The 25093-nt window shown below is 41.7% G+C and overlaps 2 protein-coding genes across 3 annotated transcripts; one reads left to right on the top strand and one right to left on the bottom strand.

Moving 5' to 3' along the window:
* The first annotated feature begins 12694 nt into the window (after nucleotides 1-12694).
* On the top strand, nucleotides 12695-19076 carry LOC132632950 (glutathione S-transferase U9-like). The gene is made up of 2 exons (XM_060349102.1): nucleotides 12695-13466; nucleotides 18421-19076. Exons 1-2 carry the CDS (start codon nucleotides 13137-13139, stop codon nucleotides 18727-18729), a joined length of 639 nt encoding a protein of 212 aa, XP_060205085.1. The 5' UTR covers nucleotides 12695-13136; the 3' UTR covers nucleotides 18730-19076.
* A 572-nt stretch (nucleotides 19077-19648) lies between these two features.
* LOC132632949 (uncharacterized) lies at nucleotides 19649-24605 on the bottom strand. 2 transcript variants are annotated; one of them, XM_060349100.1, is made up of 5 exons: nucleotides 24433-24605; nucleotides 24274-24366; nucleotides 24089-24196; nucleotides 20893-21148; nucleotides 19649-20522 (listed from the first exon to the last, which is right to left on the bottom strand). In XM_060349100.1, the coding sequence occupies exons 1-5, from the start codon at nucleotides 24457-24459 to the stop codon at nucleotides 19903-19905; spliced, it is 1104 nt and encodes a 367-aa protein (XP_060205083.1). In that variant the 5' UTR covers nucleotides 24460-24605; the 3' UTR covers nucleotides 19649-19902. The 2 variants fall into 2 exon arrangements, with proteins under 2 accessions (XP_060205083.1, XP_060205084.1); XM_060349101.1 differs by having other exon boundaries at nucleotides 20893-21145; nucleotides 24433-24603.
* Between the last annotated feature and the right edge of the window lie 488 nt (nucleotides 24606-25093).

Genomic DNA, 25093 nt, shown 5'->3' with positions numbered 1-25093 from the left:
GCCGAAAAAAGGTAATAAATTTCGAATGTGCGTTGATTACAAGGATCTAAACAAAGCATGCCCGAAGGATTCATTTCCGTTGCCTCACATCGATAGAATGATCGATGCGACGACCGGACATGAGATGTTAAGTTTTCTCGATGCCTACTCGGGGTATAACCAAATCCGGATGCACCCGGAGGATCAAGAGAAAACATCCTTTATTACCCGATATGGGACTTACTGTTATAATGTTATGCCTTTTGGATTAAAAAATGCCAGTACAACTTACCAACGCCTAGTTAATGGAATGTTCGAAGAACAAATAGGGAAAATAATAGAAGTTTATATTGACGACATGGTTGTTAAGTCCCTGGAAACAGAGAACCATTTAAAGCATTTGCAGGAAACCTTCGATGTACTCCGCAAGTATAACATGAAGCTCAACCCGGAAAAGTGTGCCTTCGGCGTCCGGTTCGGTAAATTTTTGGGTTTCATGGTATCAAACCGGGGTATTGAAATCAACCCGGACAAGATCAAGGCCATTGAGGATATCGAGGTAGTGAATAACGTCAAAGGAGTGCAGAGGCTCACCGAAAGGATAGCGACGCTGAGTCGTTTCATATCGAGGTCCTCGGACAAGAGTCACCCCTTCTTCTCCTTACTAAGGAAGAAGAACGACTTCGTTTGGACACCGGAGTGTCAAAGAGCTTTACAAGAATTAAAAAGATACTTGTCCAGCCCACCACTGCTGCACACACCAAAAGAGGACGAGCAGTTTTTTCTCTACCTTGCTATCTCCGAGGTAGCGGTAAGTGGCGTTTTAGTCCGAGAAGAATCAGGTATGCAATTCCCTATTTATTATGTAAGTAGAACATTGGGGGATGCGGAGACCCGTTATCCCCACTTGGAAAAATTGGCATGGGCGTTGGTAAGCGCTTCTGGAAAACTCAAGCCCTACTTTCAATGCCATCCGATATGTGTAGTGACTACTTACCCCCTAAAAAATATCATGCACAAGCCGGAATTATCGGGTAGACTAACTAAATGGGCCGTAGAAATTAGCGGGTATGATATTGAATACAAACCTAGAACGGCCATCAAGTCCCAGATCTTGGCCGATTTTGTGGCGGATTTCACCCCGGCCATGGTCCACGAGGTTGAGAAATAACTTCTGTTAACCTCGGGGGAAGCCTCGGGTATTTTGTCACTACACACAGATGGAGTCTCGAACCTCAAAGGTTCCGGGCTAGGAATCGTCCTTAGAACCCCGGCCGGGATGCCGTTCGACAATCCATTAGAACTGTTAAATTGACTAACAATGAAGCCGAGTACGAGGCTATGATTGCAGGTTTGGAATTAGCCCGGAGTATGGGGGCTGAAATAATTGAAGCAAAGTGCTGTTGACACCCAATTTTGTCCCGCCTCTCTGCCAAAATACCTATTTTTAAGCTTCTAATATTTTTTTTGAAAAAATTAAAAATATACATATATTATATTTTACTATGATTATTAGCCTTTTATCAAAGCCGGGGTTTCATTATTATATTACAGTTACTAATTATTATTATTATTATTATTATTACAGTTCACAATTTTTATCATTTTAGTATTTTACCAGCTTACGCACACGCATCGCATTTATCTTTGTATAATTAAATAATAGTATTTATTTTATTGCACTGCTATTACAACGCCATTTTTTATCTAAGCATTAATGACGACATATTCCATATTGAGCAATATTTTAACAGAAGTTATTTAAACAAGTCTTTTATTTAAATTTAGAAGCCAAACTATTTCTTGCACTCAGTCCGTATTTTGATTTATCGGATTCCAAATCAAAGTCCAATCAATTCATAAATATTTTTTAACCAGCCTATATTTTTTACCTTAATTTTTAGACCAGTCCGTATTTTAATTCGTTAGCCCATTCTTTTAATACCCGGTCTAAAAATTGACCCGGTCCGTAAATGAACCGGGTCTGACCCATTTCAGTGAAAATAAGGGGAACCCTTTTAGGGTTTCCCCTCATTTCCCCCCACCTTCCTCCGCCTCCCTCTTCATCGTCACCTCCTCGTCTCCGCCTCCCCTCCCCTCTTTCCTCTCATCTCCGCCACGGCTCTCCCTTCCCCTCCTCCCTTTTTCGCCCGCCGCTCCCTTCCCTTTCCCTTAACCCTCCAAAACCCTAGCGCCGCAACCCTCTTCCCCCCACGTTACCCCCACTACTTTTCCGACATCATCACACCCATATCCATCATCTCCACTCACGCCCGACATCTCCACTCCTCACTACCATTCCACTTCATCGTGTCGCTCCTCTGCCATCCCTCTGTTCCACTCCATCCTCACCACGTGACCCCCATCCTGCACCCATACCTCTGACACCACGTGACCATCATCTCCACCACACCCATACCCCCACGTGCTCTGACATCACCACGTTACTTCTCCCTCTGTTCCTTTCGCCATTTTTGTCTTGAACCCAAAACCCTATAAAATGGGGTTGATTCATCGATAAAAGGGGGGATTTTTTTTGGATTGAGCAAATTCCCAAATAGCCGATTTTCTTTCAGTTCAAGAAACCCCCTGTGAAATATTTTGTTTAGTTGTCACAATATCGCAAAAATATCGAATCAAAATACTCAAACGATTTTTCGTCTGTTCTGTGTTTGTTGCGAATCCGAGTTTCGCAACCTCGAATTTGAAGTGTTTCGAGTGTGAATCGAAGACCCGCACCCACTTTGCTGCACCCACAAAAGGTCAGCATGTTCCTCTCCTTTTTCAAATCCGAAGTTTCGAATATGTTTGCATGTTTGTTTCGTTTTGGTTGAATCTTAGTTTGTGACTTGTAGTATCGAGCATGTTCAGGATTGGTTAGTTCAATCCTGTGTCTAGTTCTGTGGTTATGCAGTTCTATGCTATGTATCGACTTGGATTAATCATGCATTTTGTTAGGTTCACATTGTTTATCTATTATTTATAAGATTAGTTCTGTATATTAGTTTGTGGTTTGCTAACGATGTGTATGTGCATACCTTCAGTCTGTTTCGCAAGGGTTCATTTTATGTTTAGCAGAAGTCCTGTAGGTACAATTGCATATATTTATTCAGATGTTTTAGTAGTTCAATGAAGAATATGAATGATGTTTCGGTTTAGTGCCGCTCCCATACAGTTTATGATAAGCACATTGACTCTTTGTGCCTTGTAGTTGTTGGTTTGATTTAAACTTGGTTTGGCAGTTGTGTCATGGTAACCCCATTCAAAATAGGACAATATCCTTCCTTATTTGACTGGGATATGTTGTTAAGGCCAGTTGGTAATAAAAAATGAGATTCGACATGTTAGACTAAGTCATAAAATCTATGTTCTGAACTTCATCTGTCTGCACTAGAAATGCTAACCTTTGTTTCGTATTGTTTGAATCCTCTGGGTATGGGTTTGTACACTAAGGTCTCTGCTTATTCTATAAAATTTTTGATAAACATTTGGTCTTAGCATAAATTCATTTTGGTCTGCTTGGTGGAGTGTGTAATAATCCAAGTTAGACATTAGCCTGCTTCTTTTTGTCATTTTTAGTTTTGGTTGCTGTTGTGATCCATACCTAGTCTGGATATTAGCATATATGATAACTTTAAGTGGTTTTGAAGCTGTTGCTGAGACTTCAAACTGATGACAGTTTTAAGAGTGTAACTTTGGTTTCAATGTAGTCTGTCTAAATTTCTAGTTCATAACTGTTTCTTGGCAAAGACCTACATTGCTATTGTCAACCTCCAGATCAGCCCTTAGCTGAACTTTGGGATCCCGGATCATATATTGCATCTTATCCATACATTTATAGGTCATACTGCCCCTAGCATCATCATTGATTAGTCTATCTTGTTGAAACACCATGTTAGCTCCATCCTGGATTATGACCTTTGTGCATATCACCATTTGCATTATGCCTATATTGTTCTGACTAATCTCCTATATGTTGATGTTGACATATCTTCATTCCCTGCTATCCTGCCTTTCATAATCATCCCCTTTTCATCTCTATATATATTTATAGTTCACAGCCTTTGTTCTCTGTTTCACCTAAATGTTTTAGCTATGTTTATCCTTTAAGAGTTCTCAAGAATTTTAGATTTGATATGACGTTGAAATGATTCTCAAAACCAGTTAGATAAGATCCCTGTGAGCAGAAAATGAACTCGACCAATTATTTCAAACTTCAGCCCATCTGTTTAACTTGTCTCCATTTAGTTTAAATATAGAAATTGTTAGAATGTTATTGGATATTGATAAATATAGGTCTTAATTCGCTAAAGAATATCCCTGTCCCGCTGGTTTCTTGTAAGCAAGTAGTCTAAATGTGCAAATATGTACTGTTATTAGTAAAATATGTATCAGTGAGTCTTGGGTAAATTTTGTTATCAGTTTTGGGTATTATTTGACTTTGTGCACTGTTGCAAGTATGTTTCAGTTGGTTATATATATTTATGTATATTATTGATATACCTCTATTTAAAACAATCGTGAATGTATGCATAAGATATACCAAAATATATACAGTATATATATATATATAATTTATTGATTTGTTTTGAGTTATATTTTACATGTTTTAACCTCATCCGTTGATTATATACTAATCCTTCCCTTTTATTTTGTGGCATGATCATCGCATACGAGTCCGAGAGATTCGCCCACTTCCGCACCCGATGTTGGGCTAAAGCCCAACGAAATTCCTTCCACGTCCAGCCCAACAGTAGCAGCCCAGCAAAATAAGGGCTGCTGGGCCGCAGCCCAACAGAAATACCCATAGCAGGCCATCTTAAAATGGGGCTGAGCCCATTTGCTTTAATTATCTCCTCTCTTATTTATTTTGTGATTTTAATTTGTATTATGCCACTAACCGTTTTATTTATTATTTTATTAGTTAGATAAATCCTAATTAATTAGTAGGTTTAGTTTTAATAATGGGTAGTTTATTTAAGGAAAACCAACGATTAGTTTTCCCCAAAATTCCATTTTTTTTCTTCCTTCTTTTTATATTAAAATTATTTATAGTATCCATAATATTTACTTCTAAAATAATTGATAGTATAAAATTCATATTTTCGAATTAACAGAGTCACATTCTTATTGTCTTAATTTCAAAACATCATTAATATGCAAACATAAATTCAAACATATTTTAAATAATTCTTCAAGTTTTGAATCAATCATATATATATTTTTAGCTAAGCATAGTTAATAAAAAGTGATGGAAAGGATAAAGAAAACTTTCAATAGCCACTTTGTATTTTGTTCCTAAAAACCAATAAACATCTCACCATTTGAATTATTTCAAGTATCTCGTGAAAGCGTCGCATAAATTCGTATTTTTGTCTACTCATATATAAATTATCTTTGCAGGTTTTATTGCAAAGAATATCATTAGTATTCGAAATCATATCAACATTTATAAGTTTAGTTTAAATGGCATTTGAAATTTCCTTTTATGCAAATCATCTGTTTTCTACAAATCTCATTCCAAATAGCATTTTTATTTAAAGTTTTATCAATTTCTATCAATTTTGTTTTAAATGGTGTTTGAAATCTTTTTATGCAAATTATTATATTCTCTCTAAATCTTATCTTAAGCAATATTTTATATTTTTCTTTAAAACTTTAGCGGTATTTACAAGCTATTTTCTTTAATTTTAAATATTTTATTTGCATCTTTAGCCCTAATTAATTAACCTAAGTTTGATCGGATAACCGTAAGTTAACGGATTCTAAAGGATGCCTAACCCCTTCCCTTTAGGATAATATAGAGCCCTTATTTAGAATCACACTGGTTAAGCAGACTATTAATTGAGGTTTAATTTTAACTTTACCTTAGTTAACATTTCGGTGTCCTAATTCACCGTTAAATTAATTAGGTGGCGACTCCTTAAAATAAAATAAATAGGAATCACCAATACGTCATACTCCCTAAATCGACCCGGTTAAAATGGGGTGTGACAAGTGCGACTCGCTTTTGGTCGTTAACCAGGTGAATGGCATCTTCGAGGTCAAAGATGAACGGATGCTAAGGTATTTGGAGAAGATCCAAGTGATACTACACCGGTTTAAAGAATGGACTGTGCAGCATATACCGAGAGAGCAGAACAGCGAAGCCGATGCATTGGCCAATTTGGGATCTTCGGTCGAAGGGGGAGAAATTAACCCCACTACTACAGTGCGCTTGATGAATACGGCGATATAGAACGGGTATGCCGAAATAAACAGACCGGGTTTAACTTGGGATTGTCGCAACAAGTACGTTGATTACATAAGATATGGAAAGCTCCCGAGTGACCCAAAAGAATCTCGGTCGCTAAGGACAAAAGCTGCGCGTTTCTGCTTGGTAGATGGCCAATTATATCGACGATCTTTCTTCGGCCCCCTGGCCAAGTGTTTGGGTCCTGGGGAAACGGAGTATGTTTTAAGAGAAGTCCACGAGGGGACTTGCGGCAACCACTCCGGTTCAGAAGCCTTGGTCCGAAAAATTATAAGAGTCGGTTACTACTGGAACCGGATGGAGGAGGATTCAAAAAATTTTGCCCGGAAGTGTGACGGGTGTCAGAGACATGCTCCGATGATTCATCGGCCCGGGGAGTTGCTGCATTCGGTGGTGTCACCTTGGCCTTTCATGAAGTGGGGAATGCACATTGTCGGTCCATTACCATAGGCACCAGGTAAAGCCCGTTTTATTTTGTTTATGACTAATTATTTCTCCAAATGGGTTGAAGCGCAGGCCTTTGAAAAAATCAGGGAGAAGGAAGTCATTGACTTCATATGGGACCACATCGTCTGTCGTTTCGGCATCCCGGCCGAAATAACTTGTGATAACGGACCTCAGTTCGTGGGCGGCAAAGTCAGTGATTTTCTCGAAGGGTTGAAGATCAAGAAAATTGTATCAACCTCATATCACTCGTGTGCGAACGGACAGGCGGAATCCACGAACAAAACAATAATCCAAAATCTGAGGAAAAGACTTGAAGCATCAAACCATCACTGGAGGGAAATATTACCGGAGGTATTGTGGGCTTCCATAACCACATCGAAATCAAGCACGGGAGAAACCCCTTTCTCGTTGGTCTACGGGGCCGAAGCCCTTATCCCCGTAGAAGTTGGGGAACCGACACTCCAGTTTAGCTATACCACCGAGGAGTCGAACGGGGAGGCCATGGCCGTAAAACTCGACCTCACGGATGAACTTCGCGAAAACGCGTTGGTCCGTATTGCGGCTCAGAAACAGAGAATGGAAAGGTACTACAATCGGAGATCCAATTTTTGACATTTCCAAGTTGGGGACTTGGTGCTTCGAAAAGTTACCTTGAACACCAAGAATCCCAACGAAGGAAAACTGGGTCCGAACTGGGAAGGACCGTACAAGATAACCGAGGTAACGGGTAAAGGATCGTACCAGTTGGAATCCGTGGACGGGCAATGATTGCGCAATAACTGGAATGTGGCTCATCTGAAAAGATACTACTGCTAAGGTATGGACTCTCCGTATTTTTCTATTAACCTTTCTTTTTTGCAGGAAGTCAAGTACCGGATAAAGTAAGAATCTAGGTCTGAAAACACATGTTGCACTCTTTTCCTTAGTACGGTTTTGTCCCAAAATGGATTTTCCGACAAGGTTTTTAATGAGGCAACAAGTACAACGTGTTACTCGACGAAGATAAAGGACAAACGCCCGGAGACTCGGGGTCACACCCTGCGAGTTGGGACTTAATGGCACTCACCCAACCTTGCAGCTCAGATAAGCGCTAGGGGACTATTACGCCCACATCGAAGTTTACCCCGGTTAACGGAAAACGGAGAAGCTCAACAAACCAAGACTGGACCTTCGGCAGTAGGTTTCGATGTAAGGACCAAACGATCAGAATGAATCGTGTCCACTCAATATTTGCTACGGCAAAACCAAGATCGGACCTTCGGCAGTAGGTTTCGATGTAAGGACCAAACGATCAGAATGAATCGTGTCCACTCAATACTTGCTACGGCAAAGCCAAGACCGGACCTTCTGCAGTAGGTTTCGATGTAAGGGTCAAACGATCAAGAATGAATCGTGTCCATTTAGTATTTGCTACGGCAAAAACAGAAGGAAACAAAATTCCCATATTGTATGGACAAATACTTGCAATACAAAAATCATCGAAAGTTCGGATAACGATATCTCGGATGTCTTCTTGTTAAAACACTACCCCGATGATTATCGCTGTATTTCGGCACTACTTCATTCATATACCCTATGCCGGGCACTACGGTCGAAATTCGACAAAGGCAACAAGGTCATAGTAAACCGAGCCAAAATTGTTAATCCCTCAAACGGGGAATGTTACATCAAAATTCAGCTAAGGCTGAGATTCAGGTGTCCGAAAAATACCGGCCCTAAAAATGCCCATCGTGATTCGGAGACGTCTGAATCCGCAAAGCATAAGATAAGTCGCACGGGCAAAAACTCCATAAAATTCCCGGACAAAATGTACCGGATGAAGAGAAAAGCCGATATTCAGGCACAGTCAGAAATAATTACTCCTTAAAACGGAGCGACAATTCGGGCAGAAATCATAGCAAACATTCAAACAAAGTAAAGAATCAAGAAAAACACATGTTCTATTTATACAAAGGATTTTACATTGGAGACTCCTGCAAAAACAAAAAAAATAAAAGGCTAAATACAGGCCTTAATCTATCCGGTATGGCTGGATCCGGAGTGCTCGGACACTGTCCGCTTGGAGTCGTCGGAGTCAGCCCCGAGGGCACCCTTAGCCTCTTCCTCGACTCTTTTTGCTTCAAGTATCAGGGCCGGAAGATCCGCAAAGCCATGCTCGGCTTGCTCAAGGGTGATCCTCCGAGACTTCCACTTTTCATACTCAGCAGCAATAGTAGTATTAGCCTCGGCGGCCTCCACGCTTTTTAGAGCTTCTTCTAAATCGGCCTCGGCCTGGGCCAGCTTTGCCATCAGAGCATCCCGATCTTCTTCGAGGACCTTTTGCATTTGAGTGGCCGACTCGAGCTCGGCCTTGAGAGTATCATTAGGACCAACCGTCTCCGCGAGCTCGATTTTTAGATCATCACATAGCTGGGCCCTCTTCTCCGCTTTCTCCTCAAACACCCTCATACGCTCTTTATACCGCGCACTTTCAGATTCGAGCAGCCGATGCCTCTCGGCCATGCTCGTAGCTTCGGACATGACAGAGTCCAGCTCCTCCCGGAGTTGAGAGATGGTGGTTTCGAGCTCACCAAGCTTTGAGGAAAAACGAGTGTTATCTCGGCTAAGGCCGATCTTGTCCGCTTCCAGACTCCGGTTATATTCGACCATCTCGGCCAGCTCGCCCTTTAATCGACGGTTTTCATCCTTTGTTGCATCGAGCTCGGGTTGGAGGTTGGAAAGAGTAACTGCTCGGTTCAACTCATCCTCCTTCACCCGCAGAAGGTGCTGAAATTTCTCCGTTTCTCGACCTTGGGCATCTAGTTGGCCCTTAAGATCGTCTACCTTTTGCTGAGCACAGACAAAGGCTTCGTTGACAAGCACCACACTCTGTAAATTAAGTCAAAACTTAAAGTGAGATTAAAGTTCTCAATGAAATTATGCAAAGATAGTTGATAAACTTACCCGATTGACCGCGTGCATACCCTCGTTAATGAGGCACTGCCAAGGGACTCCGTTCATCTTTCGTTTGTTCGAGTCCGAGACAAGGGGCCTTAGGTAGCTCGCCACACCCACCGGGCGAGAAAGAAAGCTGCAATCCTCGGGAACGGTGATCACTGCCGACCCTGTCCTCCTCAGTTCCACACTTGGGGCCGGAAAGGTGCGGACCAAGCTATCCCTAGCTCCAGACTCGGTGGTCCGACTAGCCGCCCTCGTGGCCCGAGGGATCGGGAGATGTCCGAAACCAGCAGCTTCGCCGGTTGCAGGAGGGGTGTCAGAGAACATGTCTTCAAAATCATCCGATCTTGAAGCCGAGGCTGGAGAGATGGGAAGGACCTCAGCAGCTTCGGCAAAGGCAGGGATCTCCGAAGTTGCAGCAGTCTCATGGTCGGGCATCGGACGAACATCAATGGGGACTTCGGTCTCGGGGACCGGCTCAGTCCTTTGATCGGCTTCAGCAGCAGGTGCCTCCCCAGGTCTTCTTATCTTTTGCAGAGGGGTCTCTTCAGAAGAAACATCGCCTGAAATATCAATGAATTCAATCGACCTTAGAGGAGTCGGGTAATGAATTTCTTCCTCACCTGTGTATAATGCCGGAGCTGAAGGTCCTTCCCCAGCTGAAGAAGGTGGTGAAACGGTAATGCCCCCCTTCGGAAGGGGAGCCACGGAAGGGGCAACACTGATCCTCCGAACGAGGAGCTCGGGCTCTGCTTCATCCGTTAAAGTCCTAACGACACTCCTCACCCTTTTCTTCGGTTTCTGCCCTTTGTCCGAGGGCCTTTTTCTCTTGGCGGCAGCAGCAAGGATACGAGATGCACCCGCTGAATCGAACTCGGGTGCCGATGTTGTGGGTTCGGCTGCTGACTCCGGCCTTGGATCCACCGAGCCCTTAGGTAAACCTGAAAATTGAAGATGTTACAGAAGGGTGGAAGATGCAATGAATACAGATAGAAGTAAAGTATTACCGTGGTTCTGGGCGACCCATCGGCCACGTGACAGGTGACCCCACGTCCGATTGTCGTGGGCATGTTGGCTAAGAAGAGCTGTAACCCATTCGTTGAGATTCCGGACGACCGGAGGAATCAAACCCACGACTAACATAAATAAGAAGACAAGTAGTGAGAAAATGGAACTGAAGTCTGACAAAACATACAAAGGCAATTATTAAAAGAGTTCAGACTTACGTTTATTGTTTCACCTTTCCGGAAAAGGCATATAGTTGTCCGGGATGATGTCCGAGGTCCGCATGCGGACATATCGCTCCAACCAGCCCCAGTCTCTATCTTCATCCATTTTTGAAAAAATTGGATTCCGGCTACGCTTTGCGAGTTTTATTGCACTACCCCGGAACAACCTCGGGGAGTATAGCCGTATTAAGTGGGCCAGCGTGAATTCCATTTCTGTCTTGTTGGCCAACAGCCGGAGGCAGGCCACGACCCTCCAAACAATTGGACCAATCTGTGCCAAGGTCACGTTGAAAGTCCGGCACATGTCTAAGATGACCGGATCGATCGGAGGGTCGAGCTTGAAGGTGAAAGGGTAAGTATAAACGTATAAGAAGCCTTCCCGATGGTCGGTGATTGATTCGTCTGGCCCGAGGGCAAAAACTTGGACCGAACGTCTATCCCATCCACAATCAGCCCGGACTAAGTCGAGTTTATCCTCGGTAATGGATGAGAGATATCGTCTCACATCGAACCCTCTATCGGATACCGGAGAAGGTTTTTCAACCTCGAAATCTTTGTTGAAATTAGGTTTGGACGGAACAATATCCGAGGCAGTGGGCTCGAAGGTGATTTTTGCCTTAGCTGGAGAAGTTGGTTCGGTTCCTTGAGAAGAAACCGAGGGGACATCATGGGAAGTGATTTCGGTGTTGGCAGACATCTGAAAATATGGAAAGGAGAGATTGGGTGAATTCGAAAAGGAAGTTAGAAAATGAAGGGAACAGTCAAAGAATTCAAAAAAGTAAAGAACGAGAGGAGGAAGCAGCAACACACAAGGACGACTAGTGGAGAAGTTGGCAGAATCATTTCTTTTCACGTAGTGTGAGCTGCGAATCAACAAGAAATGTGAGTATTCAGATGATTATAAGTGAAGAAATGAAATGGATAAGAGGCGGAGAACTTGAAACAGAGAAGCGAAGAGATGAAGAGGTAAAAATGTCGAAGTGAAGAGGTAAAGGACGATATATAGGCGTGGGATCAAGGCGGTTACAAACCCCAGCCAACCGGGGGATGCCACGTGCCCCGTAATTAATGAGAAACGATTTGAAAGCGACGTGCGTTACGGCGGTTGTCCCATCCGGGATGGGACACGTGGCCAACGACAGAGGGACGTGACGCAACTGTTCCCACCAAAATGAAAAGATAATAACGGATAAATTGAGACGCCGATTTCTTGATTCAACCACTTCCCGTTACTCCGATAAAACTACGGTCCGGAAAGTGTGGGGACTAGTTGTATACGGTAAAAATCGGATATATGTTAAAACCGGTAAGACCAGAGACCGAAGGAAGAGAGGGAAGATCTTCATTTTGTCCGGTTTCTCCATAGCCGAGTTGATTGTGGCCGTTGGTCCGTTTGATCGTGGCCGTTAGTCCGGGAGATCCGTTGCGCGGTTGCCACGCGTCGATAATGTCCTGCCATATTTAACTGCCAATCATACGGGTGTCAGACCGTACGACCCACCTAATCCAACCTAATCCATTTCGGAGTTTTTCTTTATTTTTTAGGACCTCATGTTGTATGAAGCCCATGGGGCAATACTATAAATAGGGGGTCATTGCCCTACTTTTAGGGGGTTGGCTTCTTGAACTTTATAACACTTGTAATAGCAAATATATACAAATTCTCTCTATCTCAATATCAGATTTGGTCCGGATTCATTGTGTTCATCTCTTAAATCTGTTCAATCAAGCGACACTCATATATTATTAGATACATAAATCTATGGCGAATCTCTGATCATTATTACTTTCTTCATATCATATCCATCTATATCTTTTTCCGCCAAATAGATTGAGGCTTAACCACATATCCTATACCTACTCACAAATTTAATTGATTATCCAAATTTGGGGTAAACACAAATATGATTAACCAAGGCGACAATGATTCAGGGAGTCCCTTATTATCCAAGAAACATTTTGTATAAGAAGTGTAAACCGTGCTCTTTAAATCTGTCATTGAAATTTCTGTAACATTAAGATTAATCCCACACAACTGCACTTAGCTAACTTGGACACAAAGTAATGGGCAGCAGCCGTCATTGCTCTTGTCATAAGGACCATTGAATCGGCTAACAAGTCAAACAACCGACAATTTTATAATCATATCGCGACCGGCTTTGCCGCAAACCAAAACTCTTGAAAAAATGTTACTAGCCATTTTCAACTTTGAACAAATGGAAGTTTTGTGAAAGTTTCAGAAAATATTTGTATATATATAAGCAACACCAAGTCAACTCAGAAAGAATATCATGAGTGGAAAAATGGGAGAAGAAAACAAAGTAACTCTACATGGAATGTGGCTTAGCCCTTGTGTGAAGAGAGTAGAACTGGCTCTCAAAGACAAAGGTATACCTTTTGAGTATATAGAAGAAGATCTGAGCAACAAAAGTCCATTGCTACTCAAATACAACCCTATTCACAAGAAAGTCCCCGTTCTTGTTCACAATGAGGAACCAGTAAACGAGTCCCTTGTCATTCTTGAATACATCGACGAAACATGGAAGAATGGACCTCGACTCTTGCCACAAGATCCTTATGAAAGATCCAAAGTCCGATTCTGGGCTGCTTATATTCAACAGGTAAGATCACAAATTGATAAATAGTGTAAATATGTAGTAAAAGAATATTTTGTAAATCTTCTATTTTAGGTTAGTATAGTTTGTATCCTAATAGGACATTGTAACTATGGTATATTTACCAACTCAATCAATGAGAATAATCACGGAATTAATCTCTTTCATGGTATCAGATACTAGGGTTTCTTTTCCTTCTCTTCCGCTGCCCTAATTCTCCGACGTCCTCTACCCACTTTTCCAACGTCTTCTTCTTCTTCTTCTTCTTCTTCTTCTTCTTCTTCTTCTTCTTCTTCGATTTCCGTCCATTTTTCTTGCCTTCCATCAATGGCAGACACCAAGTTTCATCCTGCTTTGGCTGTCTCCAACATCAAGAATCACATCCCAATCATTCTTGAGATGGAAATGGATCATTATTCGGCTTGGGCCGAATTATTCAAACTTCATGCCCGGTCTCACCGTGTCCTTTCCCACATTCTGCCAACCGGAAAGAAGAAGTCTCCTACCACCGACGACGAAAAGGAGTTGTGGTCCACTTTGGATGCCACGGTACTTCAATGGGTATATGCAACCATCTCCACGGACTTATTGCATACAATCATCGAAGAAGACCTATCGGCAAAGGAGGCCTGGGATCGCCTCCGTAATCTTTTTCAAGACAACAAAAACTCCCGTGCCGTTGTTTTGGAACATGATTTCTCTCATGTCAAGATGCGGGATTTTCCAAACGCTTCGGCGTATTGCCAACGTCTCAAGACCTTGGCCGATCAACTTAAGAGTGTGGGGGCTCCGGTGACCGACAACCGCCTCGTTCTCCAACTGGTGGCTGGACTCCCAGAGGCATACAAGAATTTGGGTACCTATATCCGCCAAAGTAAGCCTCTTCCACCATTCTCCGAAGCTCGGTCAAGTTTGTGCCTTGAGGAAAAGGCGTTGGCTGAAATGCACGATGACTCGCCCGCGGCTATGGTGGCTAATTCCAAACGTGATTTTGATGACTCTTCTCATCTGGAAAATTCTGGTCGTTCTCACCATCATCGGGGAAAAAATAACAACAAAAACCGCGACTCTAGCGGCGGGAATAATAACGGCGGTGGCCGTGGTTCGGGCGGCGGCAGTGGCAGCCGACGCCGTGGAGGACGCCCCTCAGGTGACCAGCAGCAGTGGCAACAACCCTCCTCACCGTGGCAGTGGGGTTGGATGCCTCAGTGGGCTCCCCCTTGCTCGTATCCTACCACGCAGTGGGCTCGGCCACAGCAGCAGTGGCAGCCGCCATCTTCTTCGTCTGGCCCGAGGTCGCTGGCCCAGCCTGGCATTTTGGGCTCGCGACCACAGCAGCAGGCATATGCAACCGCGGGCCCCCCGACGCAATGGACTCCGACGGATATTGAATCGGCTATGCACACGATGACGTTGAACCAACCCGATTCGAATTGGTATATGGATACCGGCGCCACGTCCCATATGATATCCACAAAAGGTACTCTCTCGTCTTATTTTAATTTGAGCAATCGTAATACTGTCATTGTTGTTGGTAATGGTAATTCAATTCCAATTCGAGGTTGTGGTCATGCTAAATTGCCTCCCCCGAACCCTCCTTTATTGTTAAACAATGTCCTTCATGCGCCAAAACTCATAAAGAATTTGATATCGGTTCGTAAATTTACTACTGATAACTATGTGAGTGTTGAATTTGATCCTTATGGGTTTTCTGTGAAGGATTTCCGGACGGGGATGGCTCTCATGAGATGTAATAGTAGGGGTGCTCTCTATCCATTGTCCACCTTCAAATTTTCCACCAATTCACCGTCAACTTTTGCTGCCTTGTCTTCTACCCGTTGGCATGATCGTTTGGGCCACCCGGGGGCTTCTATTTTGGATTTTCTTAGGCGTAATAAAAGCATTGAATGTAATAGTTCTAGTTCATCTAGTATTTGTCATTCTTGCGTTCTTGGTAAACATGTTAAGTTGCCATTTGCTAGTTCTATTTCCGAAACTTTGTTTCCATTTGACATTATTCATAGTGATTTGTGGACTTCTCCAATTTTGAGTTCTATGGGCCATCGTTATTATGTTCTGTTTTTGGATGATTTTACCAACTATTTGTGGACTTTCCCTTTGGCTAGAAAATCTGATGTTTACTCAAAATTCATGGATTTTAAGACCCATATTCTTACTCAATTTGAACGTCCTATCAAGAATGTCCAATGTGATAATGGGAGGGAATATACTAATAGTCAATTCGGAAAATTTTGTGCATCCAATGGGATGTCTTTCCGTCTTTCGTGTCCTCATACATCCTCTCAAAATGGGAAAGCAGAAAGAAAAATTCGTTCACTAAATAATGTCATCCGGACTCTTCTTGCTCATGCCTCCATTCCTCCGTCTTTTTGGCATCATGCATTGCAAATGGCGACGTATCTCATTAATATTTTACCAAGTAAGCTATTGGGTCACAAATCACCTTTAGAGGTCTTTTACCAACGGAAACCATCTTATTCTCATCTCCGAGTCTTTGGGTGTTTATGTTATCCCCTTTTTCCGTCTACTACTATTCACAAGTTGCACCCTCGGTCAACTCCATGTGTCTTTTTGGGATATCCACCAAACCATCGTGGCTACAAATGTTTTGATTTATCCTCAAATAAAATCATTATTTGTCGTCACGTTTTATTTGATGAGACTCAATTTCCGTTTTCCAAAATCCATACTCCGGCTCCCACCTCTTATGACTTCCTTGATGATGGCCTCTCTCCTTACTTGATCCATCATATAGCCGCCAGCCCTCCATCGCTGCCCTGTCCCCCTCCATCGCTGCCCGTGACTCAGGACCACGCCGACCCCTCCCCACCTGGGCAGCAGCCTCCATCGTCCTCTACGCAGGACCAGTCCGCCCCTCTCCCCCACCAGCTTCCCACCACCCCGCAAAACTCGACCATTTCTCCACCTGTCCAGCCCAATACCCACACACGCATGGTCACTCGTAGTCAGCGCGGGATTTTCAAACCCAAGCACCAATTTAATCTACATGCGGCGGTTACCAAGTCCCCCATACCTCGTAAACCGTTGGATGCGCTACGTGACCCGAATTGGAAATTGGCCATGGATGATGAATATGATGCTCTTATTAAAAATAAGACGTGGGATTTGGTACCCCGTCCACCTAATGTGAATGTTATTCGGTCTATGTGGATTTTTACTCATAAAGAAAAGTCTAATGGTGATTTTGAGAGGCATAAAGCCCGTCTTGTAGGTGATGGCAAAACACAGCAGGTTGGCATTGATTGTGGTGAGACTTTCAGTCCGGTCGTGAAGCCAGCAACGATCCGCACTGTCTTAAGTCTAGCTCTATCTAAACATTGGCTCATTCATCAGTTGGATGTCAAAAATGCATTTCTTCATGGCGAGCTCAAGGAGACGGTTTATATGCATCAGCCTATGGGTTTTAGAGACCCATCTCGTCCCGATTATGTGTGTTTGTTGCGCAAGTCCTTGTATGGGCTTAAACAGGCACCGAGAGCTTGGTATAAAAGATTTGCTGACTTTGTTTCTTCCATTGGTTTTGCTAATAGCAGGTCTGACCACTCCTTGTTCATCTATCGCAAAGGGCACCACTTGGCTTACATTTTACTATATGTGGATGATATTATTCTTACTGCTTCTTCAGATGCTCTCCGCTGTTCTATTATGGGCCTTCTTGGCTCAGAATTTGCTATGAAGGACTTAGGTCCTTTGAATTATTTTCTTGGCATTGCGGTGACCCGTCACAAGGGTGGTATGTTTCTATCACAACGAAGTTATGCTACGGACATTATTGAACGTGCAGGAATGTCCTCGTGTAAGCCTTCTTCCACTCCGGTTGACACTAAACCGAAGGTCAGTGCCTCTTCTGGCGATCTGTGTGACGATCCCACTTATTTCCGGAGTCTTGCAGGTGCTCTTCAGTATCTTACCTTCACCAGACCGGATATTTCTTATGCCGTACAGCAAATTTGTCTTCATATGCATGCTCTTAAACGGATTATTCGGTATATTCAGGGTACTCTTGATCATGGTTTGCATCTCTACTCATCTTCAGTTACTGATTTGGTTTCATACACTGATGCTGATTGGGGGGGATGTCCAGACACCAGACGCTCGACGTCGGGTTATTGCGTGTTTTTGGGAGATAATTTGATATCCTGGTCATCTAAGCAGAATATAGGGGGGTTCCTAATGTTGTCTCTGAATCATGCTGGATACGTAACCCCCTCTTGGAACTACATTGTCCGATCCCTAAGGCTACTTTAGTTTATTGTGATAATGTCAGTGCCATTTACCTGCCAGGAAATCCAGTCCAACATCAGCGCACCAAGCACATTGAGATGGATATACATTTTGTTCGTGAAAAGGTGGCGCGCGGCCACGTCCGTGTCCTTCATGTTCCGTCCCGATATTAGCTCGCCGATATTTTCACTAAAGGACTGCCACAGGTCTTATTTGAAGATTTTCGGGACAGTCTCAGCGTTTGTAAACCTCCCGTTTCGACTGCGGGGGTGTGATAAATAGTGTAAATATGTAGTAAAAGAATATTTTGTAAATCTTCTATTTTAGGTTAGTGTAGTTTGTATCCTAATAGGACATTGTAACTATGGTATATTTACCAACTCAATCAATGAGAATAATCACGGAATTAATCTCTTTCACAAATCCATTTTTTATATAACCGTGGTTTCCGGGATACGTGTTACCTCCCACCAATAACAGATATCAAGTAACTCCGTCGCTAGGACAGATGGAAGAAATCACCTAGTATTTTTGTCTCTGCAGAAATTTGAACCTGAGACCTCATGATTCTCAACCCATTTCATTGACCACTAGGCCACACCCTTGGGTGCACAAAATCCATTATAAGTTTATGCATCCACCTTTTTCATGTATAACAATGATTCAGAGTCTTAAAGAATCCGCATGTTTTCAGGTGATGGAGTGCATGCTCAAGATATTCACAGCGGAAGACCAAGAAAAAGCCTGTGAGGAATTTTATGAGAAACTAGACGTGCTTGAGGATGGAATGAAGAAAATGTTTCCATGGGGCAGTCCTAAGATTGAAGTGGGGAACATAGGGCTCCTAGACATCTTAATCCTCGTAGCATTTGGCGCATGTAAAGCACAAGAGGAAGTGTTTGGAGTGAAATTTTTGGATCCACAGAAGGCTCCCCTGATACACTCATGGGTTAACACTCTACTTGAACTGCCTGTCCTTAAAGAAACTGTTCCCCCTCTGTGACAAGGTGGTATCGTTTCTTTGAGCTTTCAAAGAAAGAAGCGCTAGTGCTCAGGCTCAGTGAGCTTCTGTTTTCTTCCTACTGTGTTTGTACTAGTGCCAAAAGTTTCTCATGGTTTCATGTAATTCTGCTGTGTAATAAGGCTTATGGCCATCCGATTTCTGTAGGCTGCTTTCATCTGGTTGAAATTTGAAGTACATTGCTGATAAGCACATCTGCTATCTGATATTCTCTACCATTTTTAGGTAAAACTAAGTGATGCTTGCTCAAGATTGTCTACCTCATGAATAGAACACAAAGTGACAGAATAATTGAACAGTGATAACATAAGTTGGACAACACTGAAAAAATAATCCACTGCTTCATTCATGGGTGACAACTTTAACTGAGTTGCCACTTGCCAGTTGTAAAAGAAATTTCTCCTCATGATAAGCTGGTTAATTTCCTTAAGATGTCGAGCAAAATGTAGTTGATAAGCAAAACCATGCCAACTCAGAAAGGATATCAGAGTGGAAAAATGGGAGAAGAAAACAAGGTAACCCTACATGGAATGTGGCTTAGCCCTTATGTGAAGAGAGTAGAACTGGCTCTCAAAGTCAAAGCCATAACTTTTGAGTATGTAGAGGAAGATCTGTAGTTCCTTTTCCATCCTTTAGCATATTATAACTCAATAATCTGTATTTATCAGTTGTAACACAAAGAAACTACATCAAGGTGCCCCTGCAACTAGTTTGTTTTTATACAAATCCAAGTAGGCAATGATCTGGATGTTCATCATTTTTTCATGAAACACTCAGTTTCATATTTTTTCTTTCATGAAACGCTACTCTTCCCGCCGAGTCCCCATAGAGCCTTTGATTATACCTCATAGAAATAGCTTACCAAAGCCACTTATGAGATCTACATGTCTTGTGCTTGTAATAGGAAACAAATGTAGCTCTCTTTGATTTATAGATTTGCATTCAAAATAGAAGTTGGGAGTCCTAAATCAGGTTTGAGAGCAAGAAAAGCAGAACCTTCTTAGACTAACAACCTGTCTTAATACTTCTTCCACAATCATCCATGCTTCTTGACTTGAAAACTAAATTTCAAAACAAAAGTCCAGCAAACAACAATGTCTTCTATGCCAATACAGCATGTCTACATACTGAGACAAGAGAGCAAGAGAGGATATACTAGAGATCATAGGGTGTAATATCCCACCTTGATTTGCGTTTCATGCGCTTTCTGATCCCCCCACTTGAATTTTGTGACTGCAGTGGTGTAGTTGGTTTCATTGGTTGCAGTTGTATGAAGTCTTCAGCATCCTCTTCATCATCTTCAATCCAGCCATAACAAGGAAAGCGCCTTCTTGGCAGTTGAATGCTAACTGGCTTTGAGGAAGGAAGAGTTGTTGGGCAATCATCAGCAGGGGGAGGGAGATTCTTAACTGTGCATGAGGAAGTTGCGGGTGGAGTTGAAACATGAGAGTTTCTCCGTGATTGCACTTGGCTCCCAGAAGACATTTTGAGATTACTAGCTGGGCATGAGGAAGAAGTTGGAGGTGGAGCTAAAACATGAGAGTTGCTTCCCACTTGCAGCACTCGACTCCCAGAACACATTTTGAGATGATTAACTGGGCATGGGGAAGAAGCCGGAGGTGTAGCAAAAACATGAGACTTACTCCCGGGATTCACAGAATTTCTTCCATCACTACAAGCAGCCTTAGCCACCCCCTTCTCGATAGATGGTTGGTCCTCCCCTATGTCTTTCCACCTATTTCTACCTCCTTCAGCTGGCGGGGGACAAAATACTTCTGCAAAATGCAGTTGTTAGGGAAATTTTAGTAACATGGACCTCTCATATAGCCACCACTTTACTGTTCATAAATTAAAAAAAAACAGTACCTTTACGTTCCAAGTTCCCAGTAGGGTAAACTATAGCAGAGAATGAAAATGCTGCAATTACACTAGAAAAGAATGTAATGTTGTATCTTCCCTAATGGGTTGGTATATTAAATTAGTTTATCTATTTAGATGCATGCTACTCACGCATTAGCTTTTTCTACTTTCTTAAACTGATTCCCATAGTTTGACAACAAAATGGCTACTCCATAGTCCATAGACAGAGAAATTTACACAGATAAGGAAGCAGAATTAGAAAAGACGATCAGATTAGATCCTCACCGCTACTGCCAATGTCTTGTTTGTTGCTGCAAAGCTCTTCATGTGTTGGCTCTCCTACTGCATTCACAGGCTCAGAGCATGCTGTTTCTCCTACAGTATTGCCAGCTTCATTGCATGTAGAAATAACAAGAGCACCTGAGGGAGGACCAATGGCGCTTTGTTCATTGCATGTGGAATCAACAATAGTGCCTGAAGGACCAATGGCGCTATCTAGAGCAGGGTCTTCTGGTCTTTCATCTAGTGAGGAGATGCCCTGCTTTTCCAGCGTATGCATATACATTACTCTAGATGCAAGTGATATCACTAACAATTATATTAATATGGAAGAAGAGATGGAAAATTTTCAACAGCAGCATTGCGTTTCATATAAATGGCACTCAATGCAGCACAGAAATGAGCCATGAAGGGGATTTTCTAGTTATACAAAGCTCAACCAGAAATAACAACTAAAAGTGTAACCAGAACAGAGATTCCTCGAAACTATGATCCGAGGAAGATGAGCAAATGTGACTCGGCCCTGAGCAGTCAAAGATACCATACAATTCAGGCGAGTAGATTTAGAACTATAGATGTGTTTAAAAGTAAAATACAGGTCCTGGAGTTTCATCCCGAAGTGAAAAACAGAAAGAAGAACATGCATCTTGTTTCTTCTTTATTTTGTAGATCTAACAAAAAATGAAATGCAGAAGATAATCTGTGACTTGATTATGGATCATAAGATTGATACAAAGGACAAGGGCGGAATAGAAGCCCTTTTAGGATGGCATTTACAGCAAAATGAAAAGTTAATTACTTATTGGGCTTGATAAAGAAGCAGGTCTTATTGTTAACCACTGACAGTCTCGAAGATGCTTCCATTTGTTGTGAGAGACCAAGGACGGTAAGTCTGAGAGCTGATAAATTCCCACTGAGGGAGAGCACTGGGAGTAAAGCAAGAAAGAGGTGACTGCATCATCTAGCTTGCTCTAATCAACAACAACAACAAACACTCAATTTCAGGCGACTTGGGTAGCCTCTATGAATCCTCACGGTCTTGTCACTCCATTTAAGTCCGTCTCAGTCTAATATTGATCTAGAATGCTCTAACCAATTAAGAAAAACAGCCAGACGTGAATAAATAGCAAGTTGGTGAACAGAATAAAGGACATGAACTTTTATCCTAGCCAGTTCTATGAAGCTAGCCTATCATCGCATTCATACGGGAGTAAATCGCGATAGAAAGCATGATAAATTCTTTCTGCACCACCCAGGATTAAAAAATAACAACTGTTTCAAGTCTACCAAGCACAAGGCATGCCCTGAAGTAGCTGTATGAGGTGACTAATGCCACTTCCTCAACAATGAAGTGCCAGATTTGCACCTCATGTGGATTTTGGCCTGCATGGTGTACATTTTCTTGCCTTTTGGATGTGCCGATCAGCCGCAGATTAGGAAGATTAGGACAGCTTAAGTAGGCATTAAGATCCACTGATATTGATTTCAAGGAGATGCTTTTAACAGATCTAGGGAACATTTTCTCTAACAGCAAAGGCACAGGGGATAATATATGAAAGGAAGCAACCAAACACCAGAAATGAGGGGAAAAAATGGGTAGCGGATTCTGCATGACATAAAGATAATTATTCATCAGCAAACTAACATGACACAAGGTTTTCTTTTCCACTTTGTATAAGAAATATTGCAATGTAATTTGGATGTACGGATCCAGGTAAAACTGAATAGACAGATTTTTCCCATTCATGATCAAACAAAAAGAATGTATCAGTTGATATAGGGGGAAGGGAACTTCCAAGTCATACTCAAAATATGGCTTCCATTAAAAAGGTTATAGCAAACTCAAAATCGTAGGCCACCTGTTCTGTGACATTAGGGATGTTGGCTAGTGCAATTTTTAAATAAGCAATGGGCAGATATAAAATAGAGCTTGAGTTATATAATTCACCACTGGTCCTGCATTCACAAATATGTATATGCTAGTGATCCTTAACGATTCACCTGAAACATTCAGGTTCTCTATTGATTAAGTTTTCAACATCCAATAATTTTGTGCATATCCACTGAAAACTCTCTTCACTTTCTATCTTTTTATTTCCCCAAAATTCAAATCTTTTCGGGTAGTAAAACAACTTGAAGCCTAATATTCCACTGTAATCCTAATATCAGGCTCATGATTAAAGATAAAAGAGGATCAACGGCAAACTCGAGCCCCTTCCCTTATCTAAGCCAACCACAAAAGAAGTGGAGTATAGAAATCAAAGATACAAAAAACACACTCGGACACCAACCAAAAAAGAAAGGATAGAAACTGAAAGTGTGTTCAGTATGGCTGACTCGATCTGAAGGAAAACATTTTTTAAGGCATTTGTTTACACTGAACAGGAAAAACAGTTTTCTCCAAGAAAGATAGTATTTCCAGTAGAATAAGAAAATGATATTCCAACTCTTACTTTTATATCACTTGCCTCAATGTATTGTTGTTTCATTTCGCTTGTTTCAATCTAAGACATTATATTACTGTCAACTTTTAACATTTTAAAATCTGCCCAAAACACTATGTCACAGGCTCTATGCTACTTGTACTCTTTGTACAATTATCATATTTCACTTTCTGTATTTTTTTCTATTCAATCAAACACAATACCCAACAAATGATTCCCAACAATAAGCATTTCCCAAGAAATTAAAAATATTCTTCATTAAAATCATTTTCCTCCGTAACTAGTAATCTCCCCGTTTCAATTTGCTTGTCTTACTTTCCTTTTTAATCCATCTCGAAAAAGAATGTTTTTTTCCTTTTTGGACTACTTTTTTATTTCAACTTTACGCGTAACCTGTTTAAGACCACAAGATTAAATGACATTTTGGTGTCTTCTACACATATTTAGTAGGCGTTTGGCCATGAAAATCAAATATTTTTCACTTTATTTGGAATTTCGTAGTTGGAGTTGAAGATGAAGTTGTGTTTGGTTATAGTTTTTGCAAAGAATATTTGATTGTTTGAATGTACTGAAAGTGAAAACATGTTCAGGTGTTTTCCAAATGTATTTAGATTTTTTGATGGCCAAACGGTGATTTTCACAAAAATTAGGAAAAGTTGAACAATTCTTATGGCCAAAGGGGTCCTTAGTTAACTCAAAAGAATTCTTTATTTTCTTAAACGCCTGTGTCAGGTAAAAAAACAAATAGAAAGTAGTACCATTTGTGTTTGGGGTTGCTGTTCGTCTTGATCGGAAAGAAGAGCTTCAAGGAGCACATTGTAACCGTATTCCGCTATAAACTTCCACGATTCATCTCCTCCATATAACTAAAAAAATCCAAGAAACGAGGATCAAATGAAGAGAACATGAAAGAGGGTAAAAATAGGTAGGTAGGGTTGTTAACCTTGAGAAGTTTATTGACAGTTTTCTTAACGAGGCGTTCATCAAAGCCGAGAGGTGCCATGGCATCAACTGCTGCATCCATTCTACTTAATCTCTGTCAACAAAAAAGGAGTGTTAGATAGAAAGAAGAAGAATAAGGGGTGGGGTGTAAAAATGAAACCTTTTTGTGTCTTGCTCTAGGAGCCATTGTTGTGAGCTAGACGACGATCAAGAAGAAGTGAAATAAAGGGGAAAATGGCAATAAAGTAGGGCTTTATTAGGTGTAGTAGCAGATAAGCCTTCGTCTTTCTTTGTTTGAATGGGAGTAACTGAAAATGGCAAATAGAGAGTGAGTCTTTTGGATGGACGCAACACAGCATATATATATATATATATATATATATATATATATATATACATACAGAGCGGGAAATGGTAAACCCAAAGATTAGTATGCAATGCATGTGTCATCCCTTGTTTTCTCTTTTTCTTTCCGTCTTATTATAACTCCACGTGGCATCCTCTTATTGGACATATTTGACCGATACTATCTCTCCCTATTTAATTTTCTAATTTCACTGTACACCAAATTTAGAAAACGGAAAAGGGCCAAATATACCCTGTATTAATACAGGACCAAATATACCTCTTATTATACTTTGGGTCCAAATATACCTCTGCCGTTATACGATTAGTTCAAATATACCCCTCCTCCATTAAACTTGTCCAAGGTGGACATTCTATCCTACGTGGCACTGACAATTGATGAGATGTATGTCACATCATCACCCCTAACCCATGTTACACCTCCCCTCTTCTACCACTAAAGTTTCTTCCCCTCC

The sequence above is a fragment of the Lycium barbarum genome, chromosome 3 (assembly GCF_019175385.1).
Source record: "Lycium barbarum isolate Lr01 chromosome 3, ASM1917538v2, whole genome shotgun sequence".
Classification (NCBI taxonomy): domain Eukaryota; kingdom Viridiplantae; phylum Streptophyta; class Magnoliopsida; order Solanales; family Solanaceae; genus Lycium; species Lycium barbarum.
Note: the sequence above shows the minus strand (reverse complement) of the source record. Positions and strands in the feature narration are given on the sequence as shown.

Coding starts and splice junctions, on each gene's coding strand:
- LOC132632949 (XM_060349100.1), bottom strand. CDS start 24,459: ATGGCTCCTAGAGCAAGACACAAAAAG. Junction 24,197..24,273: donor CTGTCAATAAACTTCTCAAG/GTTAACAACCCT, acceptor GGATTTTTTTAG/TTATATGGAGGAGATGAATC. Junction 21,149..24,088: donor AGCAACCCCAAACACAAATG/GTACTACTTTCT, acceptor ACGCTGGAAAAG/CAGGGCATCTCCTCACTAGA.
- LOC132632950 (XM_060349102.1), top strand. CDS start 13,137: ATGAGTGGAAAAATGGGAGAAGAAAACAAAGTAACTCTACATGGAATG. Junction 13,467..18,420: donor GGGCTGCTTATATTCAACAG/GTAAGATCACAA, acceptor GCATGTTTTCAG/GTGATGGAGTGCATGCTCAA.